General features: G+C 44.1%; 1 protein-coding gene across 4 annotated transcripts; it reads left to right on the forward strand.

Moving 5' to 3' along the window:
- The first annotated feature begins 3,748 nt into the window (after nucleotides 1-3,748).
- dyrk3 (dual specificity tyrosine phosphorylation regulated kinase 3) lies at nucleotides 3,749-13,955 on the forward strand. Of its 4 annotated transcripts, none has more exons than XM_034082675.2 (6): nucleotides 3,749-4,581; nucleotides 6,562-6,671; nucleotides 9,877-10,082; nucleotides 10,162-10,516; nucleotides 10,766-11,182; nucleotides 11,269-13,955. In XM_034082675.2, the coding sequence occupies exons 1-6, from the start codon at nucleotides 4,539-4,541 to the stop codon at nucleotides 11,998-12,000; spliced, it is 1,863 nt and encodes a 620-aa protein (XP_033938566.1). In that variant the 5' UTR covers nucleotides 3,749-4,538; the 3' UTR covers nucleotides 12,001-13,955. The 4 variants fall into 4 exon arrangements, with proteins under 4 accessions (XP_033938566.1, XP_033938567.1, XP_033938568.1 ...); XM_034082676.2 differs by having other exon boundaries at nucleotides 10,165-10,516; XM_034082677.2 differs by having other exon boundaries at nucleotides 3,751-4,581; nucleotides 10,213-10,516.
- The last annotated feature ends 2,782 nt before the right edge of the window (nucleotides 13,956-16,737 follow it).

Below are 16,737 nucleotides of genomic sequence, written 5' to 3' on the forward strand. Positions count from 1 at the left end.
GTGTGTGTGTGTGTGTGTGTGTGTGTGTGTGTGTGTGTGTGTGTGTGTGTGTGTGTGTGTGTGTGTGTACTAGCATTACTATACTTGTGGGGACCTACATCTGTTTACATAGTCACGTGTGGGGACTCGCTTCCCTTATGGGGACAAATTGGAGGTCCCCATGAGGGGGATCATTAATTTTAGGGTGAAGACTTGGTTAGGTTTAGGATTAGGGTAAGGTTAAGGGTAAGGGTACGGGTTAGGGTTAGGCATGTGTTGGTTATGGTTAAGGTTAGGATAAGTCTCTAGGAAATGCATGTAAGTCAATGTAATGTCCCCTGAAGTGATGTATACATGGTGTGTGTGTGTGTGTGTGTGTGTGTGTGTGTGTGTGTGTGTGTGTGTGTGTGTGTGTGTGTGTGTGTGTGTGTGTGGTGTGTGTGTGTGTGTGTGTGTGTGTGTGTGTGTGTGTGTGTGTGTGTGTGTGTGTGTGTGTGTGTGTGTGTGTGTGTGTGTGTGTGTGTGTGTGTGTGTGTGTGTGTGTGTGTTCATCTTGGGCAGTGAGGATAATGTGAATTATGTCTTATAATGAGTGTCTTTGTGTCACCATTGCTTCCTCGTTGGGCCTCACTTATCAAGTGCACATGTGATGTAAGAATGATACAAATATTTGGCGTGCATGTATCATAAATTGAATACATTCAACCAAAGCTTATTTACTATAAACATTTCCAAGACACACATTTTTGTTATTTAATACCATAAAATCATTGATAAATGAGGCCCGTTGTCCATAAGCACATGTTTCTCAGTAGACCTGTCTTTTTTTCTTTTTTAACGCCGCCACCCAAAGCCCAAGCTGTTCCTGCTGGCAGTGCCTTTTGTTTCACGTGCCCCCTGTGGATCTATGTAAGGTGTGTTTCAGCACACAGGTGCCTGAGTGTTTGTGTGGGTGCTTTTGCATGTGTGCAAATCTGTTTCTTGGGCGGTGTATCACATTTATTTTCTTTCTCTTCCCATTTGTCTTTCCAACCAAAACCCTCTGTGTGGCGCGAGTTATTTATTTCATGGTCCACCTCATCCATATGATATTGTGTCAAGGGATGTTGAGACTTAATGCTTTTTTTGCAATTTATTTTTGTTTTATTTGAAGAAGTGTGTTTAAATATAGCAGTAGAACTGTACAGAATATCACAATGAAATAAAAAGGTCATCCCTTTATTGAAATGTTCTCATATCCTAATTTCTCTGGCTTCTGTTTGTTCAACCCTTACTTGAAGAAAAATCTAATCATTTATACCTTTATCACATCACGTAAAAACATTTTGAAAAGTGTTAAACTACAGGGTGTTATTCTAGAATGAATCCAGGAGTAGTTACTTGATTGCAAATGCATTTCTCATAGTTCTTAAGTACAGGGTTGGGTTACAACAAAAACAAAGAGAACTCCCACTTTGTCCCCTTCTTCAAGCTGATCTGTTTCAATGAGATACATATAACTGAATTCCGACCAACCAATGGAGTGAAAGTTCGAGAAAAGAGATCAAGAATTTGATGTTTTTTCTTAAATCATGTGCATATCATGTTCATATTGTAGACAGCATATTTAATAAATAAGTGCCCGAGGAGGATTGTATATACTGATTGATTTCACATCTCATAAGAGAGACACTAAATGAATTGTGAGGTGGTTAATCTCTTTTAGCCAAATGTGATGTCCAGACATGCCCCAAGTAGAAAGTGCTGAGCTTTTCATCTAGTTTTCTTCACCCGAAGCCAGCTGTATTGCGTTGTAATCACCAACAGGTGGCAGTACCTCCTCTACACTGCAGGTACTATCATAACATGCAAAATGTAAACTGTCAGGCAGCGTGTATAAAGTGTGATCTGGTTTGCATGTGTTATGTTATGCTTGATATGATAGAACCTGTTCTAGTGACACTTTAACACAATACTTTCCCTGATATGGTCTGTTTTCATTCAAAGGGCATTCCAAAGGTGTTAGACCAATAAACCTGCAGGTGTCAGTGTCTGTCACAGACTCTGAGACCAAATACAGCCCCCCACAAGGACCTATAGGTAGCTTTGCACCTGGTCCCATCTCTTGCTGGGGTTGTAAATTCACCAGCTGTGATTAGAGTGCCTCTTAATTTACAAACTTACACCTTGCACCCTTTAAGAGGAAAGTGCAATAAGCAGATCAATTTATAGGCATTGTCACCCTACTCTCGTATACACCACCGTCCAAGAATAATCAGCACGGCCAAGCTGGCCTTAAGGGTTGGCTGCTGCCCAGAGGGCCACCTAAAACTGTGTCAGTATGTTTATTTATGGCAGCAAATATAGACAGACCCCTCTTCTCACCTCTGAGAAAGAGCTACGATTAGCATCACCCTCTGCCAAACATGTATCACTGTCTGAATTTAGCCTGTTCCCCTTCTCATGCCGGCCCAGTCTCACTCCGTCTGTCCTCTGCCCTGCCTCTTGCTATATTGAGCTCTGTATGGATCTCCATGACATCTCCAGTTTCAGTCCATGGTTCAGCTTTCCATGGCCAGATGCACTGTGGACCTGAGGAAAGGTCTTCAGAGCCCTTGGTCTGCAACTACTGGTTTGTCAATGCAATGCATCTGTTTATTGTTCATCAACATGTTATTTGGATAATAAAATACCCATCACAGTGGCCAAGCTGACGTCTTACAATTCCCTATGTTTTCTGACCGAGACTCCATAGAGCATCAGTCACTTCCCTAATGTCATAAGTTCCAGAACCTACTTTTCTTTTGATAAAAGATTGATGAAAAGAGCAACTCTACTCTACTCGACTCGCCCCTGACTGTCAAATATGCATCTGTAAAAACTTCTGGTACATTTTAATTCATACTTTGTGGAGGGTTAATTAATATGTTTACTAAACATTTGCTAATGGTTTAAAAAGCAGTTATTAGCCATTATCAAGCACAACCTTTTATATTCTATTTGTGTTTTTAGGTTTCTCTTTCATGCATTATTTGACCTCTGACCTTTTGTGAAAGTGATATTCAGGTTGGACCAAAATTAGTGTCTAAACAAATGATTAAGGTTTACACACACTTCTTTGAATATGTTTATAAATAATAATGACTTTTTAAGATTGATATCTGATTTATGACTTTATCCTTTATTCTGGATTTTTCACTATACATTTATCAACGTTAAAGATGTTTTATTAATGTATTGATGTTTTGACTTGGATAACTACTATACCAATTAACCCATTGTTCTCTGTTGCAGTTCTGCAGTTCTAGGTCAATTTTTACTGGGGGGGGGGGGGGCAATGCTGGGGCCAGTTATTTTATCAGAGGCATAGTTAATATGGGACGAAATAGAAATGTATAGTTAAGTTTAAAAATGAAAGTGCACATAAAAACCCATGCAAACACATGATTGGTATTTTTTTCAGTTACAGCATTTGTGATCATAACTTGGTTTAATTTTTTATTAAATTACAATTTTTAAAAACAAAACACTTACAGAGCACAACCATCAGTGCAACACTATCCCAAATGGTTTAACATAGACACATTTTTCCTATTCTTCCCCACTCCAGAACCGGCCATGTTTGTACCACCGAGTGTATTTTAAAAGAGCAAATGTACAGTAACACAGTATTTCTGAAACACACTTGCATCGGGCGGTGTGCAGAGCACCAGGAGTCCGCTGCGGGGCGCCCTCCTGCCGGCTGTGGGGCTCATCAAGCCCCGCCCAGCTCCTCCCTCTGTCTGCCTGCTGACTCCGGGCGCACTGAAGACGCCCTTAGCAACAACACACAGCTGCGTCGAATAAGATACTCCTACCGCGGAGAAGAAGGATTAAACATCGCCGCTTTATTGCACTGAGTACAGGTGATTCTGCGAAGGTGATGCTACGGGTGTGTTTGCGGTTAACATGGGGCTTAGAGTACAGCTAGCCTACTCTGGCTAGCCATCCCTAGAAGACGAGCGGCCCCAAGCTGTCCCGAAGGAGGACAAAATCGTGGGGGTTCACCGAGTGGTAGCTCCGCAGCTAGCTCACTACAAAGTCAGCTAACCGGGAATAAGCACGGGAATGGTGCTCTGTATTGACTCCTTGTACCGACAGAGAAAGGCGAGGGGCACACGGGTCAGACCACCGAGCTGCAATATTTGGACTCAAACTATTTTTACCAGAGGGAGCGGCTCTCCGGCGGACGAGTGTTTTTGTAGCAGTGCGAGCTAGCGGGCTAGCTAGCTGAAGGAAAACGACCCCCACCGCCTGCTTAGGTTTTTCCAACTGTAGCTAATGTTAGCCAGCACGCTGAAGACAAAACTCTGTGGTTTAATCAAACCATCATAAATTACAGCTAGAGCCAAGGAAACAGCTAGCTAATCTCAAAGGAAAGAATAACTTGAGTTGGTTCTGATAAAGTGCTTGCAAACACTACAGTTAAGCAGAGTAACTCGCTGTTAGAAAAGTTTGCTTCGTGAATCTTTGTTTTTCTCTTTTTTTATTCGGAACTTTTTCTTCGCTTCGGATGCTGGCATCACATTTTAATTGCAATCATGATGATAATAAGCAGGAAACCAGAGGGCCCAATAGCAACAGGTAACTACAACAAAAATATTGCAGTACTTAAAATGTGTTTTTTGTTTCTTAGTTGTTTAATGCAGATTCGGCGTTAATGTGGAACAAAGACTAGCTGCCAGCGTGGCGACAGTTTCTAAAGTAACTATTTACAAACATGTAATGTTCCTAAAATTGCTTTAATTCACTTTTGAAAAAAACCTTTGACTGGGTTTAAATGGCACGTCGTGTCAGTGTGTGCAGAGAACGGACAGATGTTGAGGGCCTTTCACAAGTCTTCGGTTGTAAACACGTTTTCTTTTGCTTTGATATTGATAACGAGACTTATGTCTGTGAATGTTTTGGAAGACAGCCCAGGAAGCTCCGCGTTGTTTTTACACATTGTTCGTAAGCCATTTCTTTTATTATCAGTGTTTGATAAGCCTTGATACTTTTAAACGACTGTTTCGGAATGTGTTCCATGGCCGTCATAGTTGTTATTGTTTAATATCTAGCCTTATGGACACTTGCCTAATCTTTCTGTGGTGTGTTTAGGCTTGTGGCAATGTTTAACTTTGCATTCTAGAAAAGGTTAGAACACTTTGTCACATTGCTTTCCAGATAGTGTACATTGGACGCATTGTCTGCAAAGAGACACTTTGTCCAGGACACAAGGAAGAGGAGGAGACAAAAAGCTATGACTTAACCCCTCCACACCACGTTTTATGACACATGATCTGCAGTAGGTCTGCTCGAACCTTGTTCTCTAGCCTTTGCTGTGCAGAGGGTTTATTTCACAATGTGTAGAGCCAGCTGCAGTAGACTAGATGTTAAGGGATATAGAAGTGTGTGTGTGCGCGTATGCCCCCCCCTCCCCTGAGAAAGTTTAGTTGGAAAACAAAGTCAGATGCTGTACAGAAAGTGCAGACCCCCACTGGGTAATAAGCAGTTTGCAAAGGGCTAATGAGGCCTGTTCTTGCGTTATATTGTGTGTGGAGCCCTAATGCCCCTGTTTACTGTGCTGTGCAGGTCTGTTTCCAGGCAGCAGGTATACACTGTCCTGTTTTGAGCTCAGGCAAGGGACACAGGCTCTGACGCACCTGCACATGGTTACAACACTCTCAAGGGCTAGAGAAATATTCAAATCCGCAACAGTTTCGGTCTGTTTGCTAATGAGCTAACCTAACACAATAGCTCTATAATTGGCTTGGGCTAACAGGCTGCTTATCCTTATGTCAAGCCATTAGAGTGTGTTATCTCTTGTGCAGTGTGGACTACGGGACTGTTGAGAAGATGAACAGCCGGCTGGTGGAGGTTTGTCATTTGAGTACCTGGCTTCCTCCTACAGTCCCCCGTCCCCCCCCCATCCATCCATCTACTCTGTGTCATCTCACATAAAGGTGTTTGGCTCAGTGCCACAGAGGTGAGCGAACACACTATTGAATGACAAGCACCAGCATCCACCCATAGGGCTCTATTTCTGAGCACACCTGGTGTGTGCAATACATGACTTGGTCTGAATGGACAGATGGAAAGATGCTGTCGTCAGAGGCATCTGTTACTCCCATTAGGCCAATAATACCACTTGCAGCGCTAGCGATCTCGGACCATAAGCCCTATCTAAGCTGTTCAGGTCGGAGCTCTGGCTTTGGATACAATGTATTTGACACAATAGATACAATGGATGTATCTGCTAATAATGGCCGCTTTTGACCGAAAATGTGGGTTTAGTTTTTGTGGCAGACAATGTGCCCCGCTGGTCTGTAGAGAGGAGCAGTGTGGGGCTCTCCTGCTGAGTTTAGTTCACTGGATTTGTTACCAAATCAATTGTTTCAGGCTCAAAGTAGTCCAAGTAAACCAATCAATGGGACTTTGCTTGGTTTAAACAAGCAAGGGAGATTAGATGGTGTTCCATGGACATCGCCTCTCAACGTCAGCCTTTATCCCCGAGTGCATCTCTGTCGCAGATCTGATGATTCCGCATTATCACGCTGACTTATTTGTTCCGCTCTGTTCCTTCAGCACGCCATGGGGATGGTCTCTATGACTCGTACATGAGGACAGACCACATCCTTAAAGACGACGCAGATACAAACAGTCCGTCTGGGCTGCCCCCCATGCCCAAACACACAGTAAGTGCACACACCCAAACACACATACGTATATGCGCAAATCTGTATTTCCTGTGCCGGAGCACATCCTGTTCCTCTGAGATGTATTCCCGACTCAGCCCCGTTCCCATTCATCACATTCACAACCCTCCTCCTTCTCCCTTTGGTCTTGATTTGCAGACGGTAAGTGTGCGAGGTGGCCAGCTGAAGTCTTATCTGCTTCCTCCAACCTGTGTAATCCAGTCACGTGTTAATACCCGTTAATACCCTTCAAGAGAGTAACATGTGATCAATATTGATTCACTGCCCGAGGGGAAAAGTGATGTTGGAGTACAATTGTTGCATGGCCGTGTCAGATCAGTTGAAGTGAAGAGGCCATTTTGTGTCTCTAGCCAAAGTTAATGTGATCAACAGCAGTTATCGGTCTTGGAAACTTTTGTAGTTTTAATGTGCATTTTACAGTTAATTGAAAGTACATTAAGCACAGAGCATACTGTATGTCACCATTTGCATTAGCTAAGAGAAAAGTTTTTTTTTTTAAAGAATGTGTAATGCTGTGCATATTCAGAGTTATCGGTCCCTTTTTTATTGATAGAATGTAGGTCATAGATTTCCATAGACTTTACATGTAGTTAAATATAAATGACTTTTTATTGCTGATAAGTAAATATACGTTTGTTCGTTTTTTTGGTTGACTTCTTTGAGTACATTTGGTGGTCAGACAACACCAGTCCTTAGGACATTAAGTAATGCATGTTCCCTAATTGTCCTGGTGGGGTATCTGTAAGCTTTGTTTGCCTCTGAAACCCCCTTTGGCAGAAAATGCACACACACAAACAATGATACTTCACCGCCCCCCACACCAGCAGAGGGGGAAAAGGCTGGTGTGATATATTGTTAAGATTTATTGGGCTTGAAAATGTGACCCAAAATCAACAATCCACATTCTCCCCCCTCCTCCCTCCCTCCCCTTCCACTATCATGTAATCCTCTCATCAGTGTTGCTTGTGCATAGGTTAGTCCTAGTTTTCTCTTTAGCCTTGTCCTTCTTCCTTTGTATTTTCTGTCAAACTCTCCGAGGTAATATCCGCCCCAGTTCAGCGTTTTGTACAGCCCAGTTGCCTCATGCGCTATTGAAGTCAACTGATGTACTCCCGCTTCTTTGTAAGAGCAAGGCAAGAATGATTACAATACATTGTAGTAGTGCTTAGTTCTGGGTCATAATGCAACATTAATCAGTTTTGTTATGTCTATGACCCATTCCTCCTCCGAGGAAAGCGTACTTCAGTGTTTCTCTGACAGAAAGGGAGATTAGCCCTTCTCCATCTGTTGCAGCGTGCAGATTTGCACAAAGAACACTCGGTATTCATTGGTGTTAGAGAAGATTTTCGCTCCCGAGGGGCTTGTCATTTTCATAACTTAAAAAAAAAGTCTAATGCGCCCCTTGCCCATTCCAATCAGTAATGCATCACAGGTATGCTCCACATGTTGAAAGCTTTGATTTTTAAGGCCAGTGTTTGTGGCTGGGTGAGTGGGCTCAATCGATGACATTCACTATGTTCATAGTACAGCTTTGGGACAACAGCTGCACCGGACCCTGGGTCAGCAGCAGGGCTGTTGTAATGAGTTAAGACTATATGGTTACATGTATGCAAACCCCTCCTGCATACCACCTCTATTTTAGGACTCAATCATACAACACAAACACACTCCGAGGCTGAGTCCTCTTTCAGTGGAACATGTCAACACTTTTAATGTACATTTCCTTGTTGTGTTAATCGGGGGACACTGTTTCAGCCATAGCCAACCTGCTCAGCTGTGTGTGTGTGTGTGTGTGTGTGTGTAAGCCGCAGCCAGAAGCTCCACAGGGGAGCAAAGTTATTTAATCACAGAAGAGAAGACATCATATCCAAAGATCTAGTTTCCCTCAAATGGGTGAAACGGCAGTGACATTAAGTAGAGGAGCTTGTGAAAGAGAGACAGCTAGACACTCGGTAGATGTGTCTGTATATAGGAAGGCCACGCTGGGTTTATGTTGGCGTGTCTTATTAACATCCACACGGCTTCTACAGTTTAAGAGTATAAATCTAACTTTAATGACTGTCATTTCCCTTGAGCTCCATAATCTTGTGGAGGGCTCTTTCCGCTGGTAAGAGAGAGAGAGAAGGGAGGGAGACGCAGAGAGAGGAGGAATGAATTCCTGGGGTCGCTGAAACCTAAAGCAAGGGCAGGACACTCGAGCGTTCCTGAAACTCTTCTGACCTTACAGTTGTGTTAGGCAATGGTGGATCCGTCACTTTGAAAAGTTTGTCTGCACATTTGTCCAAAAATAGATTACAGTGTTTGTGATTGTTTAGACCGGAGGATAACTCAGTCCCCGTCACTCAAATGGGATGTGTGTGCGTTGGGCAGTCGTATTGAGCCCAAACAAATGAAAAGATAATTAAAATACGCAGCTAAACAATAGCGATACCCTTCACCCAACAGCTTGCAAACTAATCAAATGGGAACCATGTTGGTCATTGTGCATGCGTTGGGGTCGGCCTGCGTTTGAATATGTTGCCAAACTGGATCTAAATCCAGTTGCGCTGGTTCACCTGCTGCCGTCCGTATCTCTGCTAATGGCTCGGCTCTGTGGTTAGCTGTTCATATTAAGGCTCTTATCAAACGAAACCTGTGATCCATCTGCTCACTAGCTAATTCCGCTTTGTTAGTTTTACATTCTTTTATTTAAAACATGTAACATATAAGTCAAACAGTAAACGTATAGCAAACTCTAAGTAACATAATGCACGTTTTCTTAAACAATATTATAACAAAGACTGTAAATATTAAATGTGTGGAAAGGAGTATGAAAAAGTTAGAACTTAAACTTATTTGATAAATACATATCAAATACGACACACAACTATCCCAATGCTATTTTTAGTCACCCTACTGTTCTGGCAAAACTAGTTTGACAGATTAGTTCACTTTATATATTAATAAATAGTAACGTGATTCAGGTCAACAAAGAAATATTGTGACCCTGACTATGTTCAGGTGTCTCGGTTTCCCTTACAGGCTAGTAGTTCAGTGTCTCTCTAGTCTGATACAAACGGAGCGGTCCTCCCTCTATTGAACACATTCATACAACGCAATGATCAAAGCGTCTTTGACACAATGAATCGTGTTCACCCGGCTCGTGGCCTTTTTGTCACTGGTTTGTCTCTTCTTCCTCTCACAGGTTGTCAGTAACAAGACGGTAATGAGGGAACCGGTAAGTGTGCGAGGTGGCCAGCTGAAGGTCAAGTACCTGTATGAAGACGCCACCAACAATCGAAAGGTCAACGCCATAACAACGGCCGCCCCTCTGAACAGTGGGACCACGGGACAGACGCCCAGTAAACCCGCCGCGGTCTCCAGCCCGTCGAAGGAGCACAGTGTAGACAGGTAAGACACAAGGACACGCCGCTATAACTTAAACACATCCTAGTAAAGTATTCTAAAGTTGCCAAAACACATTCACAAGCAGGAGGAACCCCCCTTCACAGCATGTTTCTGTCATGCTTGCTTGCCGCAGCACTGAATCCAGTAAGGGCTCCAGTGAATCCTGCGGCACGCTGGGCGTTGGAAGTGGGGGGAACAGCGGGAAGCTGTGCGGCCCCCTCACCCCCGACCAGGCTCTGAGGCTGTACCGATCTCAGCTGACCACCCTGGAGCAGACGGAGATCCACTCCTACCCAGACATCTACTTCGTGGGACCCAATGCCAAGAAGAGGCCTGCCGTCGCCGGTGGCAACAACAACTGTGGCTACGACGATGAGCAGGGCGGATACATTAATGTCGCCCATGACCACCTGGCTTACCGCTACGAGTTCCTCAAGGTATTGAAATCTTCCTGGCTACAGATGTTCATTTATAATAACTCTCATTGTGTAAGTATTTGGTGGAAGCATCTGTGTTAAAGTCTACAATATTGTCATGAAGCTAATATCCTGGTTTTTGTTACAAAATATTGTGAGATTTGATTTTCTTCAGTGTGCCAAGTGTTTGGGCGATCACAACGACCCCGTAGAACGACTATAGTCTCTCTGATGTGAAGCTAACCCAGTCTTTTCTCGGGCTCTCCTCAGATCATTGGTAAGGGCAGCTTTGGCCAGGTGGCCAAGGTGTACGACCACAAGCTGCAGCAGCACCTGGCTCTGAAGATGGTGCGCAACGAGAAGCGTTTCCACCGGCAGGCGCAGGAGGAGATCCGCATCCTGGAGCACCTGCGCAAGCAGGATCGCAACGGCACCATGAACGTGGTGCACATGCTCGAAAACTTCACCTTCCGCAACCACATCTGCATGACCTTCGAGCTTCTGAGCATGAACCTGTATGAGCTCATCAAGCGCAACAAATTCCAGGGCTTCAGTCTGCCTCTGGTCAGGAAGTTTGCACACTCCATCCTGCAGTGCCTGGAGGCCCTGAGCCGGCACAGAATCATTCACTGTGACCTCAAGCCGGAGAACATCCTGCTGAAGCAGCAGGGCCGCAGCGGCATCAAGGTGAGACCCTGGCACGTTCACCTGTGGCCCCTGCAGGGCGATAAGTGGTTTCCTACATTGACTCTCTCCTCTCTTGTCTCCACCAGGTTATTGACTTTGGTTCCAGCTGTTTTGAACACCAGCGGGTGTACACCTACATCCAGTCTCGTTTCTACCGAGCTCCAGAGGTGATCCTGGGTTCCCGCTACGGCCTTCCTATCGACATGTGGAGCTTCGGCTGCATCCTGGCCGAGCTGCTGACCGGCTACCCGCTGTTCCCCGGCGAGGACGAGGGCGACCAGCTGGCCTGTGTCATGGAGCTGCTGGGCATGCCCCCCCAGAAGGTGGTGGAGCAGGCCAAACGCGCAAAGAACTTTATCAACTCCAAGGGCCACCCTCGTTACTGCGGGGCCAACACCCTGCCCACAGGGGCCACCGTGCTGACAGGGTCTCGCTCTCGCCGCGGCAAGATGAGAGGCCCCCCAGGTAGCAAGGAGTGGAGTGCCGCGCTCAAGGGCTGCGAGGACCCCACCTTTACTGACTTCATAAAGAAGTGTTTGGACTGGGACCCCTCGTCACGTCTCACCCCTAGCCAGGCCCTCAGACACCCTTGGCTGTATCGCCGCCTACCCAAGCCCTTACCAGGGACCGAGAAGAGCCCAGGGGCCACAATGAAACGGCTCCCCGAGCACCACAGCACCTCTTTCCCTTCCATCCTGGCCAAAGGGGGGCCTGGCGTAGGCACCACAGCTGCCAACAACAAACTGCGGGGCCACATGATGGGAGACTCAGGAGAGACCTTACCTCTTCGCACGGTCCTACCCAAACTTGTCTCTTAGAGAGAGAGTGCTGTCATCTCCTCTCTTCTCCACCTCTGCACTCCTCAGGAGGAGTCGGAGCACAGGAGAACATGGAGACTAGGTTTTGAAACTCGTTTGGTTGTTCTTTTATTTGTTTTCTACTGAGAGGTGTCGACACCCCCAGTTCCCGGTTTTTAATATTAGCTGAGCAGAGCAAGAGACAATAAATGAAACACTCAAAAAAGATGTTTTTATACAGAGGATTTTCTTGAGCGGCTGTGGAATTTCTCTATACAGCCACTGATGAGGTTTGATTTTTAAATAATGCTTTTTAAAAACGTCCTCGTATGAGTGGACGGCTTCGTAAAGGAGCAAATGTTTTTAACCTGCGTGTGTTCTCACGTCATGGTGTGTTTTTAGTAAAAACACACTCAAGCACACCTGCACTGTCACTTGCCTCACTTCACACTCTTTCTTAACTCGCAGAGGACGCCATCCCTTTCCTGGGAGAGTGTTCATACGAGTGAAACTTGAAAAGGGCTACAGAGATTACTCTTATCACACTAGAGCTATTAGCAAGCAAAGATGTGTCTGATCCAACGTGAGTTAATAGAAGAAAAGAATCGTGCGCTAATGTTCGAGCCCCCGCACACAAATGTCCCCTTGAATACACAATAAATGCCTTTACACAGGTAAAGAGGGACTGGCATTATATGGTGAAGAATGAGGAATCCATTTTTTAGCAATAAGTCTTCACTCCTTTGTCTGTTCTAATTGTGCTCTTTTTCTACTTTTCCCGGTCCCTGGTGCTCGCATTTCAGCTCAAAATGTGACGTTGGTGTGTGTGTGTGTGTGTGTTTGTGTGCTTTAGCCCTGTGGTGCTACTGTGGGAGTTGTCGAGAGGCTGTCGGACAACCTATTTACAGCCTCCGCCTCCCAACTCCCCCGTTTTAGTGTAAAGAATGGGGGTGTTGGGAGGACAGTAGCTCCACTCAAACTGTCACAAAGGTGTCACCATCACACTTCACAAACTGAGCCTGCCATGTGAGGCTGGCTCCCATAAACCAGTATATATATACACACACACACACTGGTGTAAGTGCAGTGAGGTGCAAGTCACTGCACACACACACCTGCGGGGTGGAAAGTTGGCTGTGGAAAGTTAAAAGTTGTTTGAATGTCACAAGCCCCTGCCCCCTTATTGGCTGCTGGGATCGTTGGCAGCGGTGCACTAATCCTAATGGAACAATAGGTGCGTTCAATTGTAGGAAAAAAGAAAGACGGTATGTAAAACAATGAGCCACATTTTTTTTAAATTTCAGGATGAGGTGTAGATGAAGAAAGAAGTGTTTCTCAGGGAGACATACTTGATACATCCCTTAATCTTATATTAACTGTTCCACTTGCAGTCCTCTGTCCCGACTGTTGATGAACATGCATGTAGTTTTGTCCGCAGAGAGCGAGAGAATGCGTACATGAGTGTGTCTGCAAAGGGGGTCTGCATGCTCCACAATCTGACCTAGATACTCTCCTCCCCCACCGACTCTTTCTCTCCCACTCTTGTCTCATGTAGGGCAGGGAACCTCTTAAACTCACACGCAGACAGTGAACCATGGTGCTCTCCAAACACACACTCGTCAGGTGCAGGTTGTATGGACCACACCGCTCAGAGGCCCTTCTCTTGTCCCTCGTTCCCTCAGTGAATCTGTCAGGGATTTCTACTCTGTCTCAGTTCTTTTCTTTTTTTATGAAGTGAATTCTATTTGCTATTCAGTCCAGAATATCACAGGATTTAAAATGCGGAAAAAGAGGAAAGTATACAGTCATGTTGTAACTAGTGGTGTGCGTTAGTAGGAGGGTGTTTGGTGTTCCAGCATGAAATCACAAACTGTTATCAGAATGAGTGACTATGAGAAGAGAAACTGTACAGTAACCAAATGAAGTTGTGATAGTTTCTTTTTCTAAAGAAAATAAAAAATGATTATTAACTGAAATGTGCTACTCTGGGGTGATTTCTTGTATGAGAAAAATGCATATTTTGATATTATAAAAACGACCTCGATTCCACGAAGGCTGATGCAAACATTCCCTTTTTAGGTTTGGCCAAGTCCAGTGTGAGCAGTTCAGTGACGGATAAGATTGGCACAGAAAATGAAAGATTTCAAAACATCTTAAAGCTCAGTTCTGAGGAAACCTTGGAGTTAAGATAGTGTGACAATAAATGAAACAAAACGTCAATCAAGTCCTCATTTGTCGCCTAAACTGACGCTCTGTAACCAGCAGTTACTTTGCTACGCGACACCTGGGGCCCGTGTTGTGAAACAAAAGTGTCTGCAGACGTCCCCCGGTTCACTCGCTACGGTGAATCACCATGAAGTGAGCTGGATCTCTGTCTGTGATTAGATTACAGGTCCAGTGAACACTGGGGACTCTTGATGAGTCAGCAGCCTGTGACACAATGTAGAGGCAGCGTGTGATACTGACACCCACTTGTTATTATACACGACAGCGAAAGTCATGAAGATCACAGAATAAGTAGAACAAAGCGTGATATATATATATATATATATATATATATACACACACACACATATATACGAGTAAAGACTGTCTAGGCTAAGTCAAAGGTTGCATTTGCTTTCTAATAACGTAACACATCTAAATGTTTAATAGTGTGACAAAACATCAGATTGTGGTTGAAGCGAGGTGTCCGAGCCGGGTCGACACAGCTGCAGTTAATAAAATGTATGACATGCACAGGTTTGTTTACAGGGAGATAATGAGGTATTGTTAATTTATAGCTGCAGCTGCTTCTTCCCTGCTGTGACGCAGGAAAGGAATCTGTCATGATTAGTCAACAGAAAATTAATTGTCAACTTTTTTGATAATCCATTTACCTTTTGAAAGTAAAAATAAAATAAATGCCATTTTTAAGACTGAAAATTGGGATTATTTTTGTTTCTTTGCTTTTTTATATCATATTAAACTGTGCATGTCGGTTTTAGACTGACAATACAAGACGTCACTTTGGACCTAGAAGAAATGGTATGGACATTTTTCAAAATCACATTTAGCCATATTTACCTGTTCCAAGATTATTGTGTATCTATACGTGAAACTATGTAACACCTCCTCATAATGTGCCTCTGCTTTGCTCCTGCCTCTCATACCACCCAGTGTGTCATGTGTCCCATCTGTAGGGTTAACGGAACAGATGCACAACACCATCACAAGTTCTCCTGTGAAGACAAGAGTGGGAAAAGATTGACGACTATTTGATGATGACGGGAAACTGATCGTCAGAGACGCTGATGATTCATGTGTTTACACTCACAGCCTGGTGCCCTGAGGTAGGAAAAAGTCAGGTACACGTAACCGGAGGAGGAACTGGTTGAGCAACATCGCCTACTGAATAAGACGTGCACGATTTGGTGTTTGGTGAGAGGGTGGCTGAGTAGGTTTAGGAGAATTTTGAGCCAATGCCAGCTGATCTTCAACAGGAGCGAGGTTGCTTCAGGCTAAAATGACGTATCGTTACCGTTTTGGCGTGGCTCATTCTGGTGTTCGGGATTACTCAAATTATTATGTGATCAGATTAGACAAACATAGACATTGTTAAAACGAGACAGAAACCCCCGTTTTGATGAGCTCCATGGTGATTCTCCTCTTCAATTATGCTTAAGTGTTATTCACATCATCAAGCCAAGTGCATAACATAACAGTGAGTTTGATCTAAATAGTTGTTTCTCTTTCTATTAATGTAAAAGCAGATTAGATCAATCCCATTAGACTCCAATCCCGTCACCTTCTGAGCATATGGTCTAAAGCTCACATCCTTACATCCCTTTGGCACACTGACTTCTATTCTGTGATCCACACACGTTAGATGGTGTCTTCCTTCTCTCTTCTCTGAGGATGAGCCTTCAGACCATGAAGCGGCAGCAGGAGTTCTTGTTGTGGACGGGGACTGTTGACAGCTCTGTGGTTACCACCAAGGTTAAGAAATCCTGACATGTTTGTTGCATCATGTTTGGCTCAAAGTGTAAACATCTCTCTATCCTCTTTATGTCCTCGTTCCTGTGATAAAATGGAATCAATCTATACCGTTCCTGCAGTTGGTTGTTGTCAATACACTTTGAGACGGATCACAGGCTTGAATCTTTGTTTAGTTTGAGGGGCAATCTTTATTCTCACATAGGCTACTTGCTAGCTATGCAGATTTGCTTTGGTGTTATCCATCCTGTTTTGAAATATGCCTCAAGCACATTAAAATATAGTTGAATAGTGTCAAGCAAGGCAAATATGAAAATTGATTTTTGTTATTACTGCGAGCCAACCTTTTTAAATAAATGTTTTTAGTGTTTGACATAAACTGCCGGCTGCAAATGTAGTTATTGGGAGTTTAAAATTGGTCTTGGGATAACACCAGTTGAAAACTCCAAATTGTGCTAAAGATATACTGTACAGTGGGGGCCAGTGTCCCCTTCCCTGTTTCCTCCCCCTCCGTCCGTCCCGCTTGCTTGGACAAAAACAAAACCCATCTTCAGACTGAATAATTTCTGAAAAGCACACCTGTACGGTTTTGCGAATGCATGTTGATATGCTATCAAAGTGACAGACAAATAAATGCTATGATTAAAATTCAAACACACACACAAACGCACACGGTGTAAACAAGCCAGAAAGTGACGCAGCTGGTAACTAACTGATCTTTTTTTTAAAGCACGTCTACTGTTCTTATGTTTTGTGCAAGCTTCTTTAATGGACGGTGCAAAC

This window comes from Pseudochaenichthys georgianus, chromosome 5 (assembly GCF_902827115.2).
Source record: "Pseudochaenichthys georgianus chromosome 5, fPseGeo1.2, whole genome shotgun sequence".
NCBI lineage: Eukaryota > Metazoa > Chordata > Actinopteri > Perciformes > Channichthyidae > Pseudochaenichthys > Pseudochaenichthys georgianus.